Source organism: Netta rufina (genome assembly GCF_964035555.1).
Source record: "Netta rufina genome assembly, chromosome: Z".
In the NCBI taxonomy this organism is placed as follows: Eukaryota; Metazoa; Chordata; class Aves; order Anseriformes; family Anatidae; genus Netta; species Netta rufina.
This window is the reverse complement of record NC_140126.1, coordinates 6,596,387-6,623,116: the sequence shown is the minus strand read 5'-3', so window position 1 is coordinate 6,623,116 and position 26,730 is coordinate 6,596,387. Positions and strand designations below refer to the sequence as shown.

The 26,730-nt window shown below is 42.3% G+C and overlaps 2 protein-coding genes across 2 annotated transcripts in view; both read right to left on the bottom strand.

Annotated features, from left to right (window-relative positions):
• The window catches only part of LOC311221114 (protein unc-13 homolog B-like), a gene marked incomplete at its 5' end in the record, with an annotated part of 215,635 nt that overhangs the window by 96,168 nt on the left and 92,737 nt on the right, over nt 1–26,730 (bottom strand). The window lies entirely within an intron of this gene.
• Nucleotides 8,641–10,980, bottom strand: LOC311221241 (uncharacterized protein; the record flags this gene model as incomplete). The annotated part of the gene is made up of 1 exon (XM_084305107.1): nt 8,641–10,980. One exon carries the CDS (start codon nt 10,978–10,980, stop codon nt 8,641–8,643), a length of 2,340 nt encoding a protein of 779 aa, XP_084161233.1.

The window sequence follows — 26,730 nt, the reverse complement described above, 5'->3', positions numbered from 1 at the left end:
TTCTAGTCATCGCACTGTGGCCATGAGCCACTATGATACAGTCATGTAAGGAGAGAGTATCATCTATAGAGGATATCTGCTGAAACATATCCATAGAAATAAAAGCATAAGTAACACTGTACAGTGCTGGCAAGACTCCTTCACAAAGGCATGTACAATCTTATTGTAAATCAAAGTAAAAATAATTTACATAAAAATGGCAAAACCAGTGTGAGGATACAAAGACAATACTGTAAGAAGAGAATGAGACAAACCACTTAAAAAATTAACCTTTTTCCTCTGTTTAAGGGAGTGTGGAAGGGAGAACATACAGCATGGAAGAACTTAGGCTAAATAAAAATGGTGGGTGAAAATTTGGTGTCTAACCATGACAGTCCTGCAGTACCCTTTCAAAAGGAAATGCAGACACCAAATCTAACCATTTTCAAAGAAGAAAGATGGGCAATTTATGTAGGAGATAATGACAGTATTACACATTGCCAAAGGGCTACCACGCACCAAGAAGCCCTCTGTAGTCCCTTGTGACACTGATGTATACAGCTGAAGAACCAGTGGCCACATTACCCACAAGTGTTGGCATGCAGATTAACAGGGTGCAGGCACCTCCAGGAGTGCCAGTTAAACAAATCAATCCATAGTTTATATCCCTGTTATAGGCAGGAACATTGTAGACATTCCTCTATCCTTGAAGGCAAATTGCAATGTTGTTTTAGGTTTAAGTGCTGTAGCTGGGGAGTTTTCCACCTCTGAAGGTAGCAATTGCTGCAGGACACAGAAGGGCTCCAGGAGCTGCTCTGGGTCTTGTCACCAGCCACAGATCTGCCCAAGTCTAGCCCAAGAAAACAGCCAAGCTTGCTTAGAGCCTGGGCAAGCAGAGAAAACGTTGGGAAAGATGCAAAGAACATCTGGATGCAAAGAACACCTGGAACAGCTATGAGTTTGTTGATTTGGTTTTTTAACACTGTCCTTCCCAAAACAAATAGAACAGCAATGTTGACACATTTAACACCTAGACAGAAAAAGTGATTTTATGGATGGCTTCTACTTCACTTCTCTGAACTGTTGTGTCACTGGATCTTTCTTTGTAAGCAGACAGACCAGTCTGAATCAGGATTTTTTTTTTTCTACTGATCTCCAGTAAGGACTAAAGAGATGGAGCAACAAACGTAAGCGAAACTGACCATCACCTCTCTATTCAGTTTTTGTATTTCTGATGTTGATGGATGACAGTTTTACACCCACTTCCAACAAATGTCTTCAGCCAAGGAAGTGCCTGTCACCCCTAGTAATGCAGCATGTTAACTCACAGGAAAGGATGCTGGAAAGTCGTCTCCAAGTAATTACAGTTTCTTACCAACCAAGAGCTGCTTAGCCAAATCATGTCAGTGACAGCAGCATAAATTGAAATGGATTAAAAAGAGCATCTAAGGCACAGTATTCAGTCACAGGGAAGACAATGTTTACTGAAGCCTAAGAAGGCATCCAGTAGGAGTTGTGCTTATTCAGGAAAAGCAGCAGCCAAGATTACAAGTAATTTGAGAAGTTACTTAAAGCTGCAATTTGCAAATTTTGCAATTTATCTCATACACAGGAAGATGTTTCAATGGGGAAATTACAGATTTAAATAAACAAATATTTCTGTAGAAAAGAAAGTCCATAAAACAGAGGCGCAACCAGAAGAATCACTGTCTTTCTTTTGGAAGAACATCCCCAGATCTGTTAGCCAACTTCAGGACGACATAAAAGTCTAAACACCTAACTTTCCATCACATTTAAGTATGGTGTCTAAGAGAAGGAAAACATGGAAAGGTGCAGTATTTCAACAGATAAGGAAAACAAATCAGTGACTTTTTATTTGTTTTGCAAATCATGCTAACTTGTTTTCAAATACCATGCTTGGTTATCAAACCTCCGATACCTAAATTAGCTATAGATGAATCTGAATCAGGCAAAAGCAACTGTTTCACCATCTAAATTAAACTTCTAGTCACGCCTAATTAGATCCTTTCTTCAAGGGTATTAGCAGAATCAGACTAAGCTAAATCATCCCAATTAAACTAGTTGGTCTTGTGGTTCAATGTCTTTATTGATTCAAGCATGCTGCATTTTACATGGATCCAAAGCTGCAACAAGTAGAAGGATTATTTCAACATCAGTGCATTCAGCAAGAGCATCAATTTAAAAAACTGAAAAGCTACAAAGGAAGCTTCTTCCACCTGATGAATCTTCCAGTACTAGTTTTTCACCTGACAGATGAGTTGCCTACATGAGACTGCAATGTTTCTGCACCAAAGCCAGAAGAGCTTTGTCACCAGTCCCAGATACATCTGCACTTCCAATAGAGCGCTAATGGATGGACATTTGCCAGTAAGAATGATACAAACCTCTTGATACACAGGCCAATAAAGCTTAGAAATGAGAAAGCATCAAACTCAATGGATAGGATCTACATGGAAGCCAAAAAGCCACGCAATGTTCAGTCTGCTCCAGGAAGGTAATTTGGTCTGATCCATACAGTCACGCAGTGGGCACCTAATCCATGCAGCATAAGCTCAAGAAAATAAAAAAAGGAAACTGAGAATTTAACAGCCAGAACTTTCTCTACATGAGATACAGTCACAAACACAAATTAAGATGTTACACAGCAGCCAACAAAAAATTATGTGGATCCTCTTAGAAGGAAAGAGTTATTTGTTGCCCTCAGGCTGCCCACACAACTGAGCACGATGAGCGGAGAGGCAACAGGTCCAAGACTGGAGAGGCAATTACTACCTACAGCCGATAATTAGCTAGTTAGCTAAGTATCTATTAGCTAGTTAGCTAATTATCTGATATTAGCTGATAATACAGCTAATACCTACCTTCGAGCACTGCCCTGCTCAAAACAAAGTGCAGCCCGGAGCTAGAATGGCATGGCATCTGCAGCAGACACCTCCCAGCACCCATAGTCTCATTTAATCTTGGTACTACAGCCCATAATGGTACTTTTGACTTTGATTACTGTAAGCATACAAAACAATTAGTGATGAAATGAAATAATGCAGCTGAGGAATAATGCAAAACGAGGAAATGCTTGGTTTAAGCAAGATTCATAAAGAGGAAGACTGGAAAAGACAAAACAGACCATTCGTACTCTGCACATGGTGCCTTTGCACACTATGTGCGCCCCACAGAGCACTGAAGGGCAGAGACCACCCAAAGCATTCATATTGTCTCTTTGTACAAGGTACTATGCACTGAACAGACTCTAACTCATACACAGCGTTAACGTTTCCTCTCACAACCATAACATGCTAAACTGAATCTCAGCGCTGCAGCTGGAGCAATGGTTACATGAAGACAAGGCATGCACACACAGCAGTTTCAGAAAGAGATGCTGGTTAGAAGGGACAACATGTACAACCTGGAGCTCTCCTCTACCTCCTTCTGTGAAGAAAAAAGAGAGAAGAAGGAGAGGAACAAAAGTTAATAGACCGGATTTTTGCCATGCGCTCTCTGATTTCAGAAAGTGGGCTAAACATTTGCTGCGAGTTGATAAAACATTTGTGCAGCACCGAGTTCTCCATGTGCTTCCCGGGACATACACCAGTTAATCTCTACGAATTCAGCTCAAGTTAAACTCTGATCAAATTTCACCGATAACTGCACATGCATTAGAACATATGGTTTTGAGAGCTGATTTTTACAGAGTTACAGTTCCTGTTTTTATTAACTCAAGAATTTTAAGTAATCTTAATACAGCATTAGAGGTGCCATTTATCACACTTGAGAGACAACCTGTATATAATACAAAGAGGAACAGATTTGTTCCCCCTTTTCCCCAGAGTACATACACTATTTCCATTTGAAGCATCCCCCTTCCTTCCCTCCTCGCCCCCTGTACATTTTGCCCGTGACGAGGAAACTGGTAGCTCCCACGGAACACATTTTGCTTCTGCAGATACCATAATGCAAGGAGATATTTTCTGGCTTTATAAATCTAGGCGGTTGTCCTCTGAGAAAAAATCCAGAAGCCTCCTACACTAAATCTCATGTTTATGGATAGGCAATTTCAAGGCTAGTAAAGTTACATGAGAGTCACACTAAAACTTCCGGTAGAGACGTGGCATCTTGTAAGCCTTCCACTCAGATAATTCTGTATCTGCACAGAAGAGTCATATTACTCATTTGCTAATGAAAGATGGAGGAGAAGGAATGTCTTCATGGCAACGGGGGCCACTCAGACAGGTTTAAAAGCTAAAATAAGTTTTCAAAGTTGCTCCCTGTACGGGTGTAATTACACACATGCAATCACTAAGACAGGAAAACAGAGAAGCTATTTTAACTCAATCACTAAGGAGAAGTCAAATTACTTCAGCAAATGAAGTGGGGGATTGTAGCTAAAATAAAAGCCCTACTTTCCACCTTAAGACATGCCTGCATGGATCCTCAGCAGGAGCACCACCTTTCAGTGGTGCCCAGTGCCAGGACAAGGGGCAATGGGCACAAACTGGAGCACAGGAGGTTCCCTCTGAGCATCAGGAAGCGTTTCTGTGCTGAATGGGTGTCAAAGCACTGGCAGAGGTGGCCCAGTGAGGCTGTGGGGTCTCCTCCTTGGAGATCTTCAAAAGCCACCTGGACATGGTCCTGGACACCCTGCTCTGGCTGTCCCTGCTTGGGTGGGGTCTGGGCAAGAGGGACCCTGTGCTCCTGCCCCCCTCAGCCATTCTGGGATTCTCTGAAAGCCCCTGAACCACCCTGCAGGCCTCTGGTTTGTGAGCTAATGGAGGAGAAAACACAAGCAGCAGCACGCTGCTGTCTTCTGTGTAACAGCCACGTTTTGCCAGTCAGCTCCACATGAACCTGCAGACCTGGAGAAGCTTTGGAAACTTAGGGGCCATCCCAGACTCAGCCAGGAAGACATGTTTTTGGGCATAGACATTTCTGACTCTTCCCCTCTAAAACAATTTTATACACCATCCTCCTGTCTGTGCCTTCCTATTAAGCAAAACCTCAGCCAGGCAGCCCCATTCCACTTCAAGTCCTCTTTTTTTGTCCCTCTCTTCAACAGTTACCCCAAGCCCTAGAAGCCCAATCCCATCCTCTCCTGACTTGGTCTCTTTGGTTGTCTCAGTGTGTCACAGACAGATCCAGACTTTCCTCATCCTTGGGTTTCAACTATTTTTGAACCAGATTCCTTCCTGGTACCTCCTGAGCCTGTGAAGTCTCTGAGCGTAGGGGATGGAGAAGACCTGGACTCACTGCCACTCTCAGGTCTGCCATGGCTCCATCATGCTGAGCAGGGAAAACCCAATTTTAGTCCCTGGCTGGAAAACACTGGGGACAGATGGAGTGCAACAGCTTAACTGCAGCAAGTTACCAGTGAGCATACGCAAACTACACATTTTTTTTAAAAGCTTATTCACTTCATTTATTTGGGGATGGTTTTCCACAAATAAACCCTTGACAAAGACCTACCACTGCCAAATTTTAAGGTCAGAGGGCAATAGAGCTTCTTAAATACAAGTCAAGCTAATTTTGATACAAGCAGAGCAATGGATCTTGCATTAGGCTCGTTTTGGGAAATGCTGGATTAGTTTGGCTTAAATTTCCTATATATCTTTGACTTCTGAACCCCTTCAGTTTAAAGCTAATAGGGATGGTTTCATGCTAAATAACATTTGGCAAAGCTCAGAGCCACTTCAGGCAAAGATTGAAAATCTTCCGATAACACCCCCTTACAGGAGATGTGCTCACAGCATCATCAGTGACTAACCTGGTTAACCCCCAGTAATAGAATTCTTTCACCATTCCACTTCCAAACATTTCATTTACGTCTACAAAAAAACTGTCATTTCAGGATGGTGGGTTTTGTTGTTGGTTGTGTGTTTTTTTTGTTTGTTTTAAGAGCACACATAATCACACCATCCTTACCTAATTTGCTTTTTTTGCCTCTTCCAAATTAAAACTTTAAAAGCTTGCTCATATTTTCAGGGGATATTTTAGTTTCTTTTTTGACTTCAAATTAAATACAACTATTTACATACATCTGCTAACTTCTAAATTGTTCTGGTAATTTGCATCTGTGTACAACTATAAATAATTTAAGCCTTTATGCCAGTGCATCATCTCTGATTCACCAAAACACACAGACTTACTAACACCTTCAAAGTTACCATCTATTCCTTTGCCGCAGCCTGCTGCCAAACGCGTTTAATAAAATACCCCGAACTTGAACTTTCAATCAGGCATAAGTAAGACAGTGGTTCAGGCTCAGAACCAAAAAGCCAGCAGGCAGAATTTTTTCAGAGTTTTCAGTGGACCTGACCCAGGACTTAAAAGCACATTAAGAACAAATTAATGTCTTTGACGTAGGACATATACAGGCATCTGCAGCTGGGAAAAACAATACTACCACCACCCTTTTGTTACACTCACAGTTTGATGCTTTTTCCAACGGAAGAAAATAAGAGCTTGGCCCAAACATATTTTAGGTTGAGCACAACTCAAACAAAATTGTTGCTTCACTTTCTGAGAAAATGCATGCCAAAACCACCCTATTTCAAACTGAATGATTGTATGATTAATTTTGTCCTTCTCTACAGCCCCTGGCAAGGCTGCCATCCCTCCTCTCGCTCTAGCTACTGCCAAGAGGTTACTTACCCACTGCTTTTCTCTGCCTGCTTGTTCCATCCTCTGCTAGCACTGTTTTGTTGTTTTTTTTTTTTTGTTGTTTTTTTTTTTTGTGATGCCCTGCTGTACTTTCCAGACAGGACTGCTCTTCCTTCACAGCTTCCTTGCCTTGCCCTGATGGTCTGGCTGCTTTGCTACCTAACCTCTCTTCTGTTTTTTTTCCCTAAGCTCTCCCCCTTTTCTCATCCCTTAGCCACTTTTTCCAAGTATCTTTGACTCTTTTGGAGTCCTCCAGTCGCTCAAAGTGCATTTCCTACACCCATGCTTATTGGTATAACCTCAGTAGTCACATCAATCATATATATATATGCCTTTACATGAGAATCATGCAAACATTAACTCTTCACATAGGAAAACTGAACAAGGGAGGCTCAGGATGCCAATCCACACTGGAACCAGATTTAAGACACTGAATTCCAGTTGTAATCATTATCTTCCTCGCTGTTTTGGCTACTTCTTGCCCTGCAAACATGCTTGTACTGCTCTAACTCTACTGACACAAGCAGCCTCCTCTCACAGTTGGTGAAGCCTCAGAAACAGTTGATTCTTTTGTTGATTTGTGGAAAAAGTTAACCCAAACCACTGCCTGCTGCCCAGGTCCTAAAACTAGGACAGGACTAAGTTTTCTAATAAAAAAAAAAAGTCAGTTTGATCTTTATTATCTATAATTGAGTGATTTGAACATTCCCTTGAAAAACAGAAACAGGTATATATCTGTGCCAAGCCTGAAAGAAATCCTAGTGCTTGACTCATTAAAAACCTATTGTTTGAATTAACTCTGCAATAAGGACCTCACATAAAATAAGAAAGTGAAGAGATGATTACATGCTTTGTGATCTGCGTAACTGAGAAGGTCACTAGTAGAGAAGTCAAATATGGTTTGTTTCCTCAGTAAAAGCACAGTCACTGGAAAAAAACACTCTGAGCAAGACAACTTTTACAATAGGAAAAAGAGCACTGATTATTCTAACTTTCATAATTGCAATGAGAAAAGTGAACAAAATATTTGATGCAAATATTTGAGGCTTGAAATAAGGAAATGAAGATTTCAAACTGTAGTTCCAGCTTCCACCACTCCTGAAACCATCGAGCCTCTTCCCTTAACTGTGCAATGATTTTGACAGAGATGCCACTGAGAGAGTCCCCTTACTGCCTGGAGCGGGAGCAGGCAGATGGACCTAGATTTCAACGTTAGATTTGGTTTTACCAAATCAAGACCTATCAAAACACTGCCCCTCAAAGCATGTTGGTCATTTCCATCTTCCATGTCCTCAGGAAGGGGTTAATCAGCACTGCTCCTCCGCTGCATCAGCTCTCATCCATTGTGGTCAAACACCTCCTTATCTGTACTGGTAATAAGGAATGCAGCTCCACAGAAATGGAATATTATCTCATAGACAAGTTACAGAAATAATATGAAAACACAGGTCTCAACTTTTTTTTTTTTATATAATTACTTTTTATTTTTGTTTTTAAGGTCTCTACTAGGATAACATCTAGCAGCAATTAACACCAAGAACTCCCACTTCGTGATGGAGCCACTTGAAGTCTGGAACCACTCAACTTCTAAAACTGCAAATCCAGCTACTTATAGCTCAAATGCACACTTAGTTATCACATCTTAACTATTATATTTAACTATATTTAACTATTATATATTAACTATTATATTTAACAAGGAACCAAGTCACGAATTATGATGAAAACCCCTAACACCTGCTATTTTGAAAATACACTGCAAATCTCCCTCCCTCCCCCTCTCTCTCTCAAAAAAAGTGAAACTTCCTAATTTGCATTCCAGTGTGTTGTACAACAAATTTTAGGGCTTTTTTTTGGTCGGTACTATTGTACAGTGCATGCAATTGCTCTCATAATCACCTCCTAAGATAGTTCTAATAAACTGTTCAGAGTAAGGTGTTAGCTACTAGCTGCACAGGATACCTGATTTTGATATCTCTTTAAAAACATTTATTTTAGTTTACCTGAATTTGTCTCCTCAGCAGAAATCCAGTTTCCTTCCTGTGCTAATTCTTTTAACAGTCTCCTGCGCATTTGTCTCTTTTCCCTTAGCACATTTTTGAAATTGTTGATGCATTTGTTCAGGTAGATGGTCTCAGCGCACACCTTTTCAAGGCTCATGGGTCTGCACTCCTTTCCTTGCTCAGGCAGAGAGCTTGCATCTACTCCAATCTCATCAAGAGGTGAGTGCTGCCCAGCAGGAATTTCACAGTCTGATGACGGCATCAAACACGAAACAGGAGACTCACACGGAACTGAGGAAAGACTGGAGGGAATGAACTGCATTTGAGCAGACGCTTCGCTATTTGCAGTTGTGTTGGCCTGGCTCTCGGAGGACTGACTAGGAGGGGTTTCTGCAAAGTTGTCGGAGCTGCCACACATACCTGAACTGGTCAGCATGAGTGTATTGTCATCATCCATCTGTAAGCCACTGTCATTTTCCAAAAGCATTTCAGAATCGCTTGTCTCCAGTTTGTTGAACACCACCTGCAGAGCAGACCTGAAATGATGAATGGCTTTCCCAAGCTTATTAGTGTAAAACTTCATGTCTACAAGATCAATGTTATCCCGGGAATGGTCAAGAAAATACTGGGAATTTTCCAGGACATCCCTAAAGACCTGATCAGTTGGATCTTGATCATTCAGGTCCATTTGGATCATATCTTTCAAGCTGTCACTACTGTCAGCCATTTCATCTGTTGTGTGATCATAGCTAATGGTTGTCACCCCACTAGAAACATCTTCCCTTTGAGCATCAGCTTTCTCCGGATTGGTAAATTTGCATGGGGTATCACAGTCTCTTTCAATTCCCTCTGCAGTTATCCTCTCATCTTTATCTAGAAGGGAAGAACCATTCTCAGTGCCACTCTCAGTACCATGCCTGTGTTCACTTTCAGTGCCTGAAGCACACATCTGGCTTGCACGACCCAAAGACTCTGATGAACGGCAATCACTTCCATCACTCGGTGTGGCCAAACCAGTCACCTGTGGATTTTGTGGAGGTTCACAAAGGGCCTTGTGAAAGTCACTCTCACATGAAGGCTGCTCACTGCAACTTACTGTTTGTGCTTCCTTCCCAGCTTCAGGTACCAAGTTGCTTTTCTTAGTCAAGGTTGACTTCTGCACAGAATCACATCTCTCCTCTGTGCTCTGTGTTTTTTTGCTCGTGCTTTTATACTTAACCTGGCACGAGTCAGTTCGAAGGTGCCCAGCTCCATCAGTTCTCTGAGAAGCATCAAGATTCAACGAGTTGCGATGATTTTTCTTTGAGCCAGACTGAGAAGAGACAGACTCTGCTTTGCGGCCCCTCTGGACATTTTGCTGCTTTTGCTCATCTCTGGTAGCAATCCGGACCCCTGAGCTTTGCAGAAGAACAGATTTCTGTAAAATAAAGTCTCTCTGTTCACAATTGACGAGTTTCACAACCGCAGGTCTTGGTGTTAAAGGCTTGCCTGTACCAGTATCTGACCTATACGCGTCTTTTATATACTTACTGCATTGGATACCATTGAAACAGTGATATTCAGACAAGAAGCTGCAGATAAGCTCTAATGTGTTTTCACCATCTTTTTCTGGAATGCCATAAAAATATAACACTGGTTCTTCCTTGCGTACCTCCCTATTTGGCTCCTGAGTGTGTGTACTCGAGGTTTTGGCAGTGGAACCACTTTGCAGGCCTTCTATCTCACTCAAGACCGTGTCTACACAGCTAGAGACTTCATCCACAGAGCCTTTTATCAAGGTGAGGTGCTGCCGGAGCTCTGCAATCTCCGTCTGGATGCGACTTATTCCCTGAAGCTCTTTAACGATGTAATCAACCACATCAGCTGAGCGATCTCTCGACTGCCGTCTACGGCTCTTGTATGCAGCAGGCTTTTCCTGGGGAAAGCACCCTTGCCTTTCAGCTATCTCTCTCCAGCTCATTGTGACACTAAGGGAAGAAAGGTCCTGCTCCTCAGATACTTTACCCTTTCTTTCAGAAGAGGTCTGCATCGTACCATCAGAAGCATTTCCTTCCGAGTCCTTCTTGTTCTGTTGAACCGAGCACGGTATTTTCACATAGCCATCCCAGTTCAGTTCCACCTCACCAACGCACACTTCACTCATGCCCTTGGAATCGTGCTCTCCATCCTGGTGGAAGTCCCCTCCAGCAGTGGAAAATTCGGTGCTGGCAGAGCTCCTCTTTATTCCGCAAACAAACATGTCCGTTTCGATCTCTACTGGGGAGAGCTGGCAGTGATGAGCGTGGCTCGGGTTCTCATCTACCTGGCCTTGAAGGAGCCTCTTCATTTTGTCCCGCAGGATCAGATGGAGTCTTTGCTTCCGGAATTGCTTCCTGGCCCACAATTTTACAACAGGTTTTCTGTGCAGAAGCGCAATTTCATTTTCTTGCTTTTTCAATCTACTTCTAGCAAACATCATCAGCAGCTGCACCTGAGTTTTTCATAGTGCTACAAGCTGCACAAGCACACATCAATCACTTCCCAATGCACAACTCACATCCAGTTTTTATTCTGTCACGAAGCAGCTACCAAAAGAGGGGAAAAAAGATTACAGTTTGGTTCAGATAGAAATAGCCAAAGTAACTTAAGCAGATTTTTTTTTTTTTTTTAAAGCATCCACATCAAAGCAGGCAGAAAGAGGATGTACTATTTAAAGTGCACAGTCATCATCTTGGTTTTGGCCACCTCCCCATATCAGACCCTTCTTTGCAGAAAGAACTGTTTCTCACTCCTACCCCTGCCCTGGAAATTTAAAGAGAACAAAGAGCAACTCTTTGGCCATTCCCTTACAGTACCATGTCTGCAAGTTCCTCTAAACTGAGATCCCCATGATAGTGTGCTTTATGATGGAATTACCCCCCGAATACAGGATTCTGACAATTATTAAAAGTTTTATCCCCGCACATTTCCTTTCAGTCCATCCACAGTCTTCATCCTTTCTTGATTCAAACCAAAGCAGAAATAAAATTTTACTTGGCTCAGTACCAGCTATCCCCCAAGAATTGAACAAAGTCATGCACAGTGGCAGGAAGACTGGATGACAGATTTTGAGTGTAAAACCTTTTTGCTATTTTAATATTTTAATCTTAATATTTTGCTACTAAACACTAAAAAAAAAAATAAATCTCAAAGCTTACTGGCTCCCAAGCTAACCTGCAGTTAAATATGCCACACTCAGCATATGTACGAACAGGCTGAGCTGACAGCATGAAGATTCTGCACGTCACTTCTACTCCAACCCTCAAGATTTTGTAGTGGATCATTTTCCCTATTTAAATCGCCTCGGCAAAGAACAAAGAAAAAAATACCATGCTACCTAATTAAAACTTTTTATGTGTCTTCACGTAAAAACACACAAACATCTCTTTTTCTCCAGAATGTCAGGCAGAGACCCAGGCAGACATCCTCCTTGAGTCAAGGTGACTGGAGGACGCCAGTGCCTTTGACATGCCAGTTCGGGCTCGCTGCTGAAGCACACATTCTTTCTCATGTTCTTGTTTCATGGAAGACCTATAGTAGATGCCTTTAATTTTTCATTTTTGTAATTATCCAGTCCTTAAAAATGACTTTCTTTTAAATCCACAATTACAACCAACATCACAAGCAATGTTCAGCCTAAGTTAAATTTCGCTGAGTGCTGCTTTATGGAGGAAGGCTTACTGCCACGTTGAAAGGAACAGAAACAGGGTCTCTAGTCTTAAAACAGCTAGACCAAGAATCAGGTTCATGTCAACATGCTTTTCTCCTACTCCATTCTCACCATCCTTTAAGGACTGGTAACCTTGGTTTCCCTGGCATGGTCTTTGCAACCCCGAAATCTTCTGCAAAGATGGTCGTGTGTTGTCCTGGCAGCACCCACTAGTGAGGGCTGGACCAGGTGCTAAGCCCAAGTGTTTCACATTCTCATGCTAAGCAGAGGACTGAATGCCACCGTAGGTTTGTCTACACTGAATTATGCCTTTGCCTAAAGACCAACAAGCTCCGAGCCTTTTCAGTGCCGAAGGGCCAGCTCCAGAGTTCACAGAAGCATTCACCAGGTGCCTCTTTCAGAGGTGAAACAGCAATTCCCATTTCAGAAGATTAATTCAAGGCTTGTACACCTGTACTGACCCCAAACTGCCGAAGAACAGAAGCCCTTTCTCTAATAATTCCTCCAGTTCTGCCTGACAGCCATTTGTAATATCGCCAGCATTTTGCTGCCAGTGAGCATTTTTATCCCAGTGAAAATTTTGTTTTCATAGTTGTTGTTTCTCTTTGACGGCTGGGAAGAAAAGAAAGGTTTCTGATCTGGAGGAGATGGCACTTGCAAATACCAATCTCTATAATCAGAGCTAAATAACATGCTATAACAGAGGCTGCATCTGTGCTTCAGGCTTAAGCCCCATAATCCAGCATCTCAAATGAACTTCCATACCTGCCCTTATGTAAGTTAAACAAATTCCCCATTAAACTTGTAAGCTTCTTAAAGAAATTAATTTTTAATTTTATATAATTTTTCAGGTCATTAGTCCATAAAGATCTATATGGGCTTTTTTTTGTTGTTGTTGTTCTTTTGGTTTGGTTTTGCTTCGCTTTTAGTATCTCTTACCTAACTAATCCCTCATAGAACAGGGTTGACCTAAGAAATATTTGCTCAGGCTATCTTCTTCCACTACTTAAACAATTTACCTTTCCACTTGATAGGCTAACTGGTAATTAATACCAGGAAAAAAAAAAAAAAGTTCTGTGTCAATATTAAGAAGTGAGCCTTCAGAGAACAAGCACCTGAATTCAGTGGCACCCTGGAAGAAGAGATCTACAGCTGTGGCTCCCTCCATGTGTTGCTTGAGGGTAGCTAGCAGAGATGCTCATTGCAAGTACTTTCCAGCATATCAAACCCTCAGTGCTAGGAGAAAAGCCTACACATGCTTGTGCAAGGACTCCCTTGGAAAGCTCAGCATTCGTCATGCTTCCTTTCTGCATGCAGCTTTCAGTGCACCAGAGGGGCTTAATAATCATTTTAGTTTAAAAAAAGAAATCAAGCTGAAGTTCACTCTTGGTTCTTTTGTATGCTTAAACGCTTGATAGCAGCAGTTTGTTACGGAGGATGCTTTTTCCTGTTGAACACACTCACAGGACTGCAGCCATTGCAAAGCAGGCAGTTAACGCAAACACTACAAAGCTTTCATTTGTGTGCTCACACACATGTACACACATGCACACACACCTATTTCATTTTAGACTTCCAAAAAACAACAGCTTTGATTACAAATACCAGCAATACCTTTCCAGCTTGTCCCAAGAAGGACAGAAACTGCTCCCCTTGAGTCCGGGAACAAGACCGGAACGGAGCATGAGGACACTGGCAATGCCTCTCCACCTCTCTGTACAGTGGGTGGAAGCAAACAGATATCTCTCGGCTTGCATCAAAGAGCAAAATCCTGCCACTTCTAAGAAACAAGCCAACAAGCAGGTAAGAGAATCACCTGCTTCCATCCTCCTTCCCACCTTGGGTGCATTTCCTTGCTCCCTTCCTGCTGACCCAAAGCAGGCATTGTGCAGTTAACTGTCCCCTGGAAAAGTTCCTTAATACTTTAATGATGGTTTTGTTAGGGTCATGCTCCCTTGTAGCACAGACAATAAAGTGACACTGAAACCTTAATAAAGGTTCAGCCAAAAAAATACCTAATTTTGATGCAAATCCTCACTGAAGTCTTCCTCTTCCAGAATCACTTCAGAAGTCATATTAACATATATCAAGAAATCACATGTTTAAATAAAGGATATTTGCATCCTGATATCCTGCCAGATACTGCAAGCCCTCACACAAACTTTGTTCTGGTTGCATTTTTAGCAGACATTTCTCTGCAGAACTTACAGCTTCGCCCAGTTGTCTCTGGGTGGGCAGACTGAAGAGCAGCACGCACAGTTTCCACTATTTCTCCAACCTACAACTAACCAAATGGATGTTAAGCCCAAGGTAAGCAGGAGTAAGACATCACTGCCTTTCTTTGGGGATGTTTGTGTTATCTTGTAATTTCCATGAGGACCAAATTGGCATCTTAAGATTTTAAAATCAAGGTGGGGAGGAGGGAGGAATGATGAACCAAACACTGCACAACTAATTACCTGGCCACAGGTGACATTTCTGGAGTATCTCTAACACAGGAACAATACTTACATCTCCTCCTGATATATTGGTTTGTGATCACAACAGGAGTAAAAACATGGCACATGATCATCAGTGATTGAGAAACAAGAACATGAGAAATCCCATGAAGGAATAAACTGCAGTTAGGAGATCTCTGCTCGACAACTGGGAATCAGTCACACTTTACACTGACAGCACTCTCCAGAAGGTCAGTCTCCACCAGAAGCTGCAAGCCACTCTGAACAGGGTGTTTGCTTCCAAGACCCACTGGGCAGATGCAGTTCAAAGCAAAGGCAGCTTTGCAGTGCCTTTAGCACTGCCCCAAGCAGCAAAAAGCTGGCAGTTAAGTGGAAAAATAGGGTGTGAGATCACAGCTTCTTTGTGTCCACTGAAGCTCCGCTAAAATCTCTCTACCAGCTCTCTGGTTTTCATCACAGTAAGGGAAATAGCGAGACACCTTTACCCCAGACTATCACATTAGAAGGTGCTGGTACACAAGGGTAGATGTGATGTTCAGATTCAAAGAGGTATAAAAAACAATTAACCATGACCAAAAAGTATTTCACAGCACCTTCTCTGCCTATTGACTCACACCACCACGGCACTGAGTGAAGTCTTTTGGACTAGATTATATTTTTAGTATCTTCCACACACAGTGGTACTGTGTTACCCATGCAAGCAATTACTACAGGAAAAGCAATGAAGTGACTGATAAATGGTCTTCTTACTTTATAAAACAACGTTTAAATATGAAGAATAACATGAACCAATATGCAGGACATTCTGGGAAAGGAGGTTTTGGCATCAGCAAGAGAAAGAATTCATGGCTAAGGCTGCCATAGCAACATCGCCCCAGCACTTCGCATGCTGAAACATCGACTCTTCCTGGGAATATTACAGCATTTTTAAACACTTTAATTGCTGAAAGAATCTGAACAGCAAGGCTTGACAGAGATACGAACAGTTACAGCCAGCTTTGCTGACGTTATGACTTCTGGAGGTGAGCATGCAATTTACTAATTAACATGATTAGATTTAATTTTGGGATGGATCATAGCTAAACATGAAATTCATTGCTTGCTTCTGAGAATGAGTCTCTTTTCAAACCTTCTGATAATTAACAGAAACTAACTTTTGAGTCCTGGCATTGATTATTGGAATAAGAAATTACATGGCTAAGCAATCCTGTGCAAGGAACACCAGGACTGGAGAACAAAATGTACTCCGAAAAATGTGCTCACCTCGGGGCATTTCTGCTAAATGTAAGGTACACAAGGCACACATGGCACTTCACACTTCACAGTAGACTATGAAGGAAATATATCCATGCTATTGAAAAGATTGTCATTACAAAAGGATGAAAATGTTTTTTAAAAACAAAACAATGTGAGCAAAAAGCTACTTCACACTCCTTTGGCAATCCTTCCACAGTCCCTTCAGAGCCCCATTGCCTGCCAAATCTCAGGCTGCGTTCTTGTTCTGGTGCTGCAGCACAAGCTGCAAAACTGCCTAACTGCATCCCAGCCCTGCCCATAGGACTTTCTGAAATGTTCAAGCAGTTCCACTAACATGTTCCAGGTTTCATCTGTACCTCCAAACAGATTTGTTTCAATAAAACTGAGCAAAAATTGTGTCAAAACACTTCAATGCAGACATCCGTGAGAGCCAGCCTTCCTGCCTATCACGTTTTGGAAAAACACGCTTGAATCCTTTCCAGAACAGCTTGATAGATGAGAAGAGGGAAGAGGACAAAAGGTCAGATTTGGCTAGTCAGTAACCCTCATGGTGGAAAAAATGATCTGGGGAATACAACACATTGGCTGAATTAATTACACAGGTCTGTACCTCTCCCATCACAGTTATTCCTTACCTTTTATGCAAAGCCATTAAAATGAGGCAAAAACACCTCTGAATAATATTTTGTTGTACCAGCATGTTATTGATGTAGCTACAAAGTGAAGGAACTGTACAAATCACTAAGTATGAGGGTAAAAACTCACTAAAGTGTTGCAAGCATGTTCACCAGCATGAAAAATTTTGTTGAGAAACAGCATGAAATTAAATTCATATAATTAGAGAGTGTCGCTGTGTAGGGGAGTAAACAGATAGCACGCCCTGCTTTAACTCCTTAATAACCACTACAAACATGGGAGACACCAAAAAAAAAAAACAGTTAAGTGCCTCAGCTTTCTGTTAAATGGGGCTAATGTTGGTCTCCCTCCACTGGCATCACTTCTGTGAGCACGGATGGAGAAGGATTGAGATGTTTGTGCCTTTTCAGTGAAGCTGCCTTGGGAGCACTCCCAAGATCTCTGTGGCACCAGGCAGTGCTGCCATTCCTCGAGACAAGCTCGTTCCCTGTGGAGCCACATCCTTTTAGCACAGCTTTTTCTGCAAGCTAACAGTGGCAGTGGATGGCACAGTTGCAGTAACAAATGGGGTCTGTCATTACCTGGTGGCTGAGAAAGGAAGGCATCCAGAGACAGAATCAAAGAAAGAGGGGTTGTCTCCTAGTGCCTCTCTAGGCACAGGCTAGAAGCTGCCGACCACAAGAACTCACAGCTCACACATAGCCAGCAGCAAGCTAAGTCTAAGACACCTACCCCCAGTGTGCTGAAACCATCCTGTGCTGAGAAAAAGGCAAAAAGGATAACTGAATGCTAAAAAAAAAATAAAATTATATATAGAGAGAAGAAATCACAGCTTCTTCTGTTGTTATTAAGTAAAGTTACTTCACTCCCTAGCAGAAAATATAAAACCTAAGCAGCCAGCTATCAGCAGTTTAAGAGCAAACTGAGAAGCAATTAAATTCAGTAGCCTCTGTTTCCAGAGCACTGATTAGGTTACATGAGGGGGTTTTGTACACAGCTGAATCAATCAGGGATCTCCAGTAAATGATTTACCCATGACAACCTAAAGTACTGTGATATAACCAGCTCTGACTGTTCCTTAAAACAGATTTCTTCCAAGTCAGGATCCTAAGGACCAAGTACTATATTGAACAGATGAGCCATGAGCAAGAAGCAACTTTTTGTTTAAAGGAAACAGCAGTGAGAACAAGCACAAGTACTGCAGCATGCTGACAAGTTGGCTGGTCTTGGGATCAGGACTGTACAAACATCTGCTAGGCTTTGGATTAAAGTTGCTGAATGTTAAGCTACCTCTAAGAGAACAGAGAGAGACAGAGCACTGTCAGTCCAAACCCAGTACTTCTGCTTTAAATGAGGTTTGTGTGCTCCATTATGAAAGCACTGAAGGATACTAAGAGCTCTGCCTCGACTAGCAGAAACAGAACATGCTGTACCTTTCCTCTACTTGTAATCCAATTTACAACCCAGTGCTGAAGCAATAGTTTGAACTCCCCAAGTGCTGCCATCTCTGACAGGAGCCACCGGGAAACATACGTTCCTTGGATTTTTCTCAAAACTCTGGTTACTCACTGTGGTCTGGAGCTGGTTTTCCAGGGAATGGTGCCTCAGTTAACAGGGCCAGCCAGGTGGGGGAATGACAGGCAGCACTCACCAACCCAAGGTGATGAATTAAGAGATGCAACTTCTGTTGTCAGGGCAGAGCTAACATAGCTGTAGTACAGGCTGATGCTATGTGATCTTGCTCACTGTTTCTGACCTTTCCTGCACTTCTTTAGAGCAGACACTCGGCAGCTTTCAGAGAGGCTGGGAAGAGGTAACGTAGGCAGCTGATAGAACAATTAGGCTTTTCCAGCTCATGCTGCTAAACTGCAGCGCTCTTCAACTAAAATTCTCCTGGGCTAAAACTGAAGCTTTACTTCTATAAGCTTTCTCCTTTTCATCTTGAGGGCAGAAGACCTTAGCATTCTGTATTGGGTCTTGATGTTTATCCCCCAAAGGCTCTCTCCATTAGCAAAAGAAAGCTGCCTGTATAAAAGGAATGAAAACTGAAAAGATATCTGAAACAGCCACGCCATCTGCTCTGATTCATGAGCTTGTACAGCATCCTCATTGCTTCTTCATGCCAGTCATTTCATCTCATCAGCTCGCAACCTTCTCAGCACAGGAAATCAAGCCAATGACAAATACTCTGGGTTAAAAGCAAGCCTGTTTTAAGTGACATTTAAGGCAGAATCAAACCAGTAATTTAATTACTCTAAAGCTATTTGCTCTTCAAGTGATCAAACTTATATTATCCCAAAATTCCCTTCCCTTTAACTCCTCTTCACACAGTGATTTTGATGTCAAATTCCAGCTGAGAAACAAACCCTCCTAACAGAGAAGTGTGAGAAGTAAACAGACAACCTCAATTGTACCAGCAATAGGACATCTACAATTAGTGTCTAATGGGTCAATACAAAAACTAAGAAATAGAGCACACAAATGAACTTACTAAGAGTGGATTGTCTTTTCAAAGCATGTGTTTAAATCCAGTAAGCTTCAAATGGAGCTATTGTATTACCAAAGTAAACACATGCACACAGCCCACTCAAAATAAAGAACAACCCTGCTTGTTTGCTGCCTACTTGCAGTTTATACCCAGCCACTTCATTTGTTCCAGTCATTCACTTACCTTTCTGCTTCAAAATAAAATGTTTAAATGTAAAGGAAATACATAGAATAGAAACTACAGAATACAATAGCTTGGTTTCATAGAAAAGACAAGTCCCGAAGGAGTCCTAATCTTGTTAAAGGTTCACCCGATAATGAACTTTCACTGTGGAGATTATCAACACATTGTTGGTGTCCCATCTCAGGTATCGGGGAAAGCAATGTAAAAAGGCACCGAGAGTATCCTGTTCCACAGCAGCACTACGATGAGAAACCATGCAAAGTAGAAGGCATGTTTCGAAGAAAAAAAAAAAAGAAAAAAATAAAGCAAACAGTTTCTAAAAATCCAAAAAGCAAAAACCAGTAGAAGCCAGTGAATGTAAAAGCCAAAAATGCAGAAATCCTGTCAGCTTCAAGGAGTATCCCTCAACAGAAATTCTTTAATTCATCAACACAATGCATCTTTTCCCTTTCCCAGGCAGTACCAAGTACAGTAAAAACTTCATCTCTGTCTTCAGTTGTGACTCAACAGAAAATATTGTACTTCAGAGGCAGAGAGAAAGCTGTGCAGCTATTGCTACTTTACTCCTCCTCGTCAGCTGCTTACTGCCTAGCTCCTCACACGCAGCCTCCCCGCTTCGCTCACACACCAACACTCCTCGCCTTGAAATGATTCTCCACTTTATTATCCATTCAGAAGGAAATACGAACTGATAGAACCAATCTGACTAAAGACAAAGCGCGCTCCTTTGGCATTACGAGAGCAGGCAACAGAGCACAGCGAGGCGATCTGTGCTGGAAAAGCGCTCTGTCTGACTCCTGGCATCCTGCAGGACTGCGGAGCAGGGGGCTGGCAGAAAAGCCCAGGACAACATAATTAACCAGTTCCAAGAAGATTCTTTGCCCGATGCAGATATGTATGTCTATTTTTGCATCTCCTGTTCACCCCAGACTAACCCACAAGGTTCAGCAATGCCCTCACTCAGATGGATCCTGTCTGGTTTCCAAGGAAGACTAGTGCCAGCCCTGCCACCAGTGTGGGGGATTGAACACCCGGTGATCTTGCATGTCCCAAAAATATAAGTCACATTGTTACATAAAGAATGACTGCAGAAATGCTGTGCACAGAATCGGATCCACTCACGTTGTACTGACACTTCTTCCCTAGGAAGTGAGCAGCAGCAGGCACTGATCCCATAAGAAGTGCTTAATTAAGAAGTGCTTATTTGCCCCACAAGCTGTCCCAAAGGCATCCAACGCACCACTGCTAAAAAAAAATCTTCCTGGCCAGTTGGTCCACACTCACATCCCCCTTCTGACAAATGCTCCCTGCATCCTGTCAGTAGGTCCCCCTTCTTTGTGTACCCAGCACAAGCACCTCCTTCCCAAATGCTGTTTCTCTCCTGTGCCTTTCGCACCGAAGGTGCTATAAGGGAGCTGCGTGCATTTCCTGCTTTGATCGAGGACAAATCCCCGCATCTTTCAAAACAAAGTCTTTTTGCAGTGTGGGGTAGGATTCTGAAGAGGCCTCTATGACTTAGCTGTGGAAATGCCACTATCTTCCCATCTGCTCAAATACCTCCCACCTCCTTGTGAGCCAGCCGTGCTTAAAATGAGATTTGTTCCTCTCCATCACGCACCAGATCTCTTACCTATGCCAATACCAACTTTCATTCACCATTTCCTCTTACAAGCATCACTGTGCTCCAAGCCTTGCCCTCACCGCGTGGGATATTCTCACGGCATCTGGAAGAATCAGCTGACAACAGCCAGGCTGGTGTCTCCATCTGCTTATTTATCTGATGGACACAAGCACAAGTTTTGCACACAGGCAGACTAACGCCACGGTGCGCAATACTTGGGTCTTAACAGCAACAGCAATGAACCTTGCTAAATGCCCTTCTGCATTTTCCAGGTGCAGACACAGCACTGCCCCTTGCAGCCAGGCACAGACACCAAGTCACCGACCTCGTTTCAGAGCCCATGTGAGGCTGGAGTTCACTGATATCCTCTATCCCCTAGAGAATCCTCCCTTTTTTTGCTCTTTCCCGTGCTGCAAGGCCAGGGACCACAGGTCAGAGTTTCAGAGGTGCTTTAGCTTTAAATGCCTTTAAGAGCCTGACCCCAAGGTTCTCATTATATGCTTGCACCCCGCCAGGATAAGGCTCTTACCCAACCAAGGGCACCGAGTTCCAAAAGAAATGATTGCTACTAAACTCACCAATTACAGCACTTCAGCTCAGAGCTGAAGCTCCATATCAAATGCATCCACATAATGATGAAGACTGCCCAAGTGAGAAAATAAAAATGCAATTCAGGATTTGCGTGGCACTTAATATCTTCAAACTGCTGTACTGTACATAAGACAAAAAAAGAAAAAAAAAAAAAAAAAGGACTTTTCAGGGGTCTCATTTGCACTAATAGTTTTAAAAAAAAAATAAAGTCAGACAACACTCAGTTAACATTGGCATTAACTGTCTATAGCACCTGGATTACCTATTGCATAGCATCGTAGGCTTTCATTTGCCCTACTTTTTCCAATGATCTGACTACAAGCAGAGCCATTGTCACACTGCCATCGCTGCCCCTTTGTATCTCTTCTTTCCATGGTCTTTGCCTGTCCCTGCAGTCATCGATGCACTAGCACATCCAAGTCAAAAATGCACTGGGGCCAAACACAAAACTCCACCCATCGCTCGAGACCCTGAAAGCCTGTGCAGATTTCCAAGCACTACCACAGAAAACCCCAATACTCCCATGAATGCCTTTTAGGAACAGGTCCAGACAAATAACATGAAAAGAGTGAGCAAGATTCAGTAGACAGGAGACAGGAGACATCATTAATAGAGGTCATGAGCAATGAAGTGTTGGAAAATGTCATGGTCCTCCCCATGCCTCACAAGGAGAGGAGGAGAATGAGGCTATGAACAGACAAAATACAGGTGGCTCTCGGCAGCTAGGAAGATAGTACCTTTCAAACATTTAAAATCTCTTACCTAACACAAAGGAGTTTGACACAGGTGCTGTTTGTCAGGAATGCTTCATTTATGGAAATAGCGAAGATAATTTGCAATTAGGACACGAATCACGTCTAATGAAAAGCCAATGAGAAAGTGTGCTTTACCTTAAGGCTCAGAGCACTGAGTTATTTGCCTTCTACAAGAGAAATAAACTTCCACTTAAAAATTTAAATACTTCGTACTGTGATTTTTTAATTCGCCAACAGATTTTAATTTTAGGTTGAGCCAGCAGGGAGTTATTAAAACTGATAAAACCAGGCTCAGCTATATAGGCCAAATGCTTTGATGTCTGTGAGGTATACATTACCCTTTCTTCTTTTTTAATCCTCGTTATCTTTCTATTTGATTCTAACTTCCTGTAAAGTACTGAATTACTGATAAAATTGTGTAAGTAAGCAATTCCTCCACGAGCACGAGTGGATTAACCAAAGAAAAAAGAGGACACTTCAAGCACAGGTCCTGCTCCTCCCTCTCCTACACACTCACACCCCTTTCTCCCTGCAGGAAAACAAGCAAGAACACTTGGAGTGCCCTGGCTCCTAAGGAAATACAAAACTGGGGGAACAAAGTAAATTAACTGATAAGATATTACATAAAGAGAAGAAACAGAGAAGAATGAAAAATCAATGGAGACAGCCTGAATGGAACAGCAGGGATAAATTCTGCCCAACTCACACTCAGGTTTAATTCATCTCACAAATGGACTCAGACATCTCTGACCCAAGAGCTCTCTAAAATAAATTATTTTCCTCCCATTGAAGCAAACAAAAAGAACCATCTGTCCCAAATGAAACTGCTTCTTGCATCTCCCTGAAGACAGAGTTTTCAGTAAGGTAGTTTGGGTTCAGAGCTGCATTGGCCCTTAGAAGTTCAAATACACAGTGTAATATCTATCATCAATTGATTCTGCAGTGAAAACATGCTATTTATTATCTTCTTCAAAGCCACACAAAGATCAAAATCAATCTGCAGTCTAAAGACTGAAGTGCTAATGAAAAAGCAGCGACTTTCTGCTGTTTGACAGCCATCCCCAGTGAATACCCTGCTTTGAGGAGCTGTGCATCACCACAACATAAGCAGTGCTGCTCAGACCGTAGGCTGGAGGAGATGGTATATTCCAAGGCATTTAAAGCTATCATGTCAATGCCATTTCTCTCATTACAGCCACCTGACAGCTCCAGACCACATTCATCCAACATTCATCCATTTAGGACGTTGCCTTCAGACAAAAGAACAAGTTTGTTCAAGTAAGGTGTTGCACAAAGCACAGATTCTTTCTTTTCCTCCTAGGAAAGAGGGGAGGTAAGGTGCAAAAGCAACCTGCAAGCTTGGGAGGAAACAGAGGCACAGGTTCCACCTACAGTACAGAACATCCCAGAAACTGTTACTGGCCAGAGATTAGCCCTCAACCACCTGAAGAAAAAGGAAGGGCACGTGTTCTTCCTCAAAGCCCCCAGAACTCCCCCTTTTTAAAAGGCGTTTTTCTTCCATAAAAGAAGGTGAATTATTTGCTTTACAGAAAGACAAAAAGAGTAGCACTGGTACATTAAAAAACTGCTGAAGATCAGATGTACCGGGCCTGTTTACCTTCCAAGGACAGGCAATGCAAGTCCATCTGCTGTAAACAGGTGAGCCCAAATCACTGACTGACTTGTTAACTTTGTACTAAAGAGGACAATACTCCATGTGACAACATTTATTTGAATGTAAGGATGTCTGCTCAACCCTGGGAATGATGAAGGATATTTCCAAGGCTAAGCACAGAGCAAGATTCAAGGAGTGAGATTTTTGTAAGGTAAATGAAAAACCTGGAGTTAAAATAGCACTAATGCTTTTGCAGGGTGATGAATCCTCATGCTCCTCACTTTAGGCCAATCTTTACCACGCAGGGATTGAGAGGAGACCTCAGAGCTGCCTGCAAGGAGTCCTCCCACCTCCTTCCTCTGAGGCTGCTGCTGCCACACCAAAAACTGCTCTGAGAATTTACACACTCTTGGCTTTTGGGAAACAAAGCTAAAAGCTATCAGCTCTGAAACCCAGTGCTTCACAAAAAAAAAAAAAAAAAAAAAAAAAAAAGGCTGTTTTATTCTCATCCAGTAGGTTCCAGGCACCCCAGGGCACAAACCAGCCTTATTTCCCAGACACCACACTCCTTGCAGGAGCTGCTGCTCAGACACTAGCACCCCACTCATCACAGCCCACACCAGCCTTCAGAGTCAGATTATAAAAGCAAAGCTGATTCAGGTGGCAGGCTCAGGTTAACATCTTGTCTCCTTGTGCCCCAGCAACGACAGATACTAAAAGCTTTCTTAAATGTTCTCCTGAAAACAAACAAATGCCTCCAGGGCTCTTGTCCCGGGTTTTGGCTGCCCACCCATAAGTGATGAAGCTTTTCTCAAGCTGAATTGTCACTCTCCATTTTTAATCAAAAAGTAGAAGCAGAAGATGGATTCACAGCAAATCTTCCACATTACCTTCTACAACCTAGCTGACTCGAAAATTTTACCAACTAGCTGCTCCCATTCCAGAAACAACAATTAAACTTGCTTTTAAATCAGTCAGCCCGAATACCTCAGGTCAACAGGCAGTGAGGAAGCATTTATAGCAGAGAAAACTCTCCCTCTGCTGCTTCCTCCTTCAAATTACATCTCTCTTCCTCCTAATGGCATCCATAACATAAGGATTTGATACTCATGAAATTGGAAAATTACAATCAATGCCTTAATTGCATACCTAATTAAATAATCAACATAACTAAAAAGCACAGGCATCTGAGCTCAGATGTGCTGGAGGTGGAAAAACCTGGAATTATACTCTGAGCTGTAATTGCTTTTTTGATCGAGAAACCTGGGAAGGAAAAGTTGCAGATAATTTGAAATATAGACCTCAGGTAAACATAACAGACTTCAGACATGAACCAGCTGGGGCACAGAAAAGGGATGTAAACCAGTCAACATTTATATCGTAAATGCAGATAAAGACACAACAGGTTTAATGTGCAACAGTGGAAAGCTAGGTTAGACATCTGGAAAAGCTTTTAATCGTAAGCAAGCAGAGATTGTCTAGGGAAGCTACAAAATCTCCAGCCCAGAAGCTTTTAACAAGCAGGAGCACATGCACTTTTCAGGGATGCTTTAGAGGAAAATGGATGGTCTAATTAATCTCCTCATGTACTGACCAGGTCTGATGTTTATTGCTCATTACTTATATCATTCCACAACTTGTCTCAGGTAGAAAATTACACGGTAATACACATACCAGCTAGCAGACACCTGTGTCCTAACTTTGCATGTCACCTTGGCAGGCTATTTAAAGACCCTGGTGTCAGCTGAGCACTATCACCCTTTTGGGAGCAGTGACAGAAGAGGAAGGTGTGTTATTCCCCACAGATGGTCTGCGTGACAACCCAGCTGCCCACCGCATTGCAGCTCAGTTCAAACACTGCAGAGCCCTGCAAAACCCTACCTGAGCTTGACAGTGAAAAGAGAGAAGTGGCCTCAGACAAAACCACTTGTGCATTCTGCAAAATGTAGGTCCAAAACATAAGGATTTGGCTACTGGAATTCAGATCTTTCTCTGCAGTAAACATTGCAGCCAACACCTCCAGCACCCAATTCTTTTTCAGGATCCAGATATCCTCTTTTCGTCCAGCCTAAATCAGCACTGTCAGGACATGATACTCTGCCCATCTCCTACTGCATGCCCTCAGGACAAAGTAGTTGTGTATCCCTCAAATTGCTCAGAGTTGATTTTCTCGCTCTGGATAAAGGTTCCACTATTACAAAGGGCTGAAAAAAGCACTTATTTTTTCTTCCCACATTATTTCAGGATCCAGATTTTTATTATTACTTTATTTTGCTATACACAACGTTATCCTACAGGGTAGCACTTTGTGTGTATTTAAAAGACTATTCCTTCTCCGGTTGGAGGTAAAGCCCTTTCTCAGCAAGAAGAGAGGGTGTCCTACTGCTCTCTGAGCAGGAAGCTCTTTGTTTCCTTTGCATTGCTCAGTGCATGACCATAGGTATTATTTATTGCATTGTAGCTATGTTCTACAATAACAACCACTGTTACATGCAGTGGCTTAAGGAGCGTTCACTGCACACATCACCATATTATTCAAGTAATTTAAACATTTGGTGTTTTCATATTATTTCTGTAAAGTTTACAAGTCCCCACTGCAAGTAAAGAATGAGGACATAATCAGGTCAAGACCTGTGCCATTTGGACAGCCACCTCAAGATACCCAAAGCCAGATTTTTCAGATTACTTAAATTTGGAGCCCCTCAAATACTATGGAGCCTGGCTTACAGCTACTTCAGTTATTGCTGTGATGTCTCATTTCCAGCATCTTAAGTCAAATAACC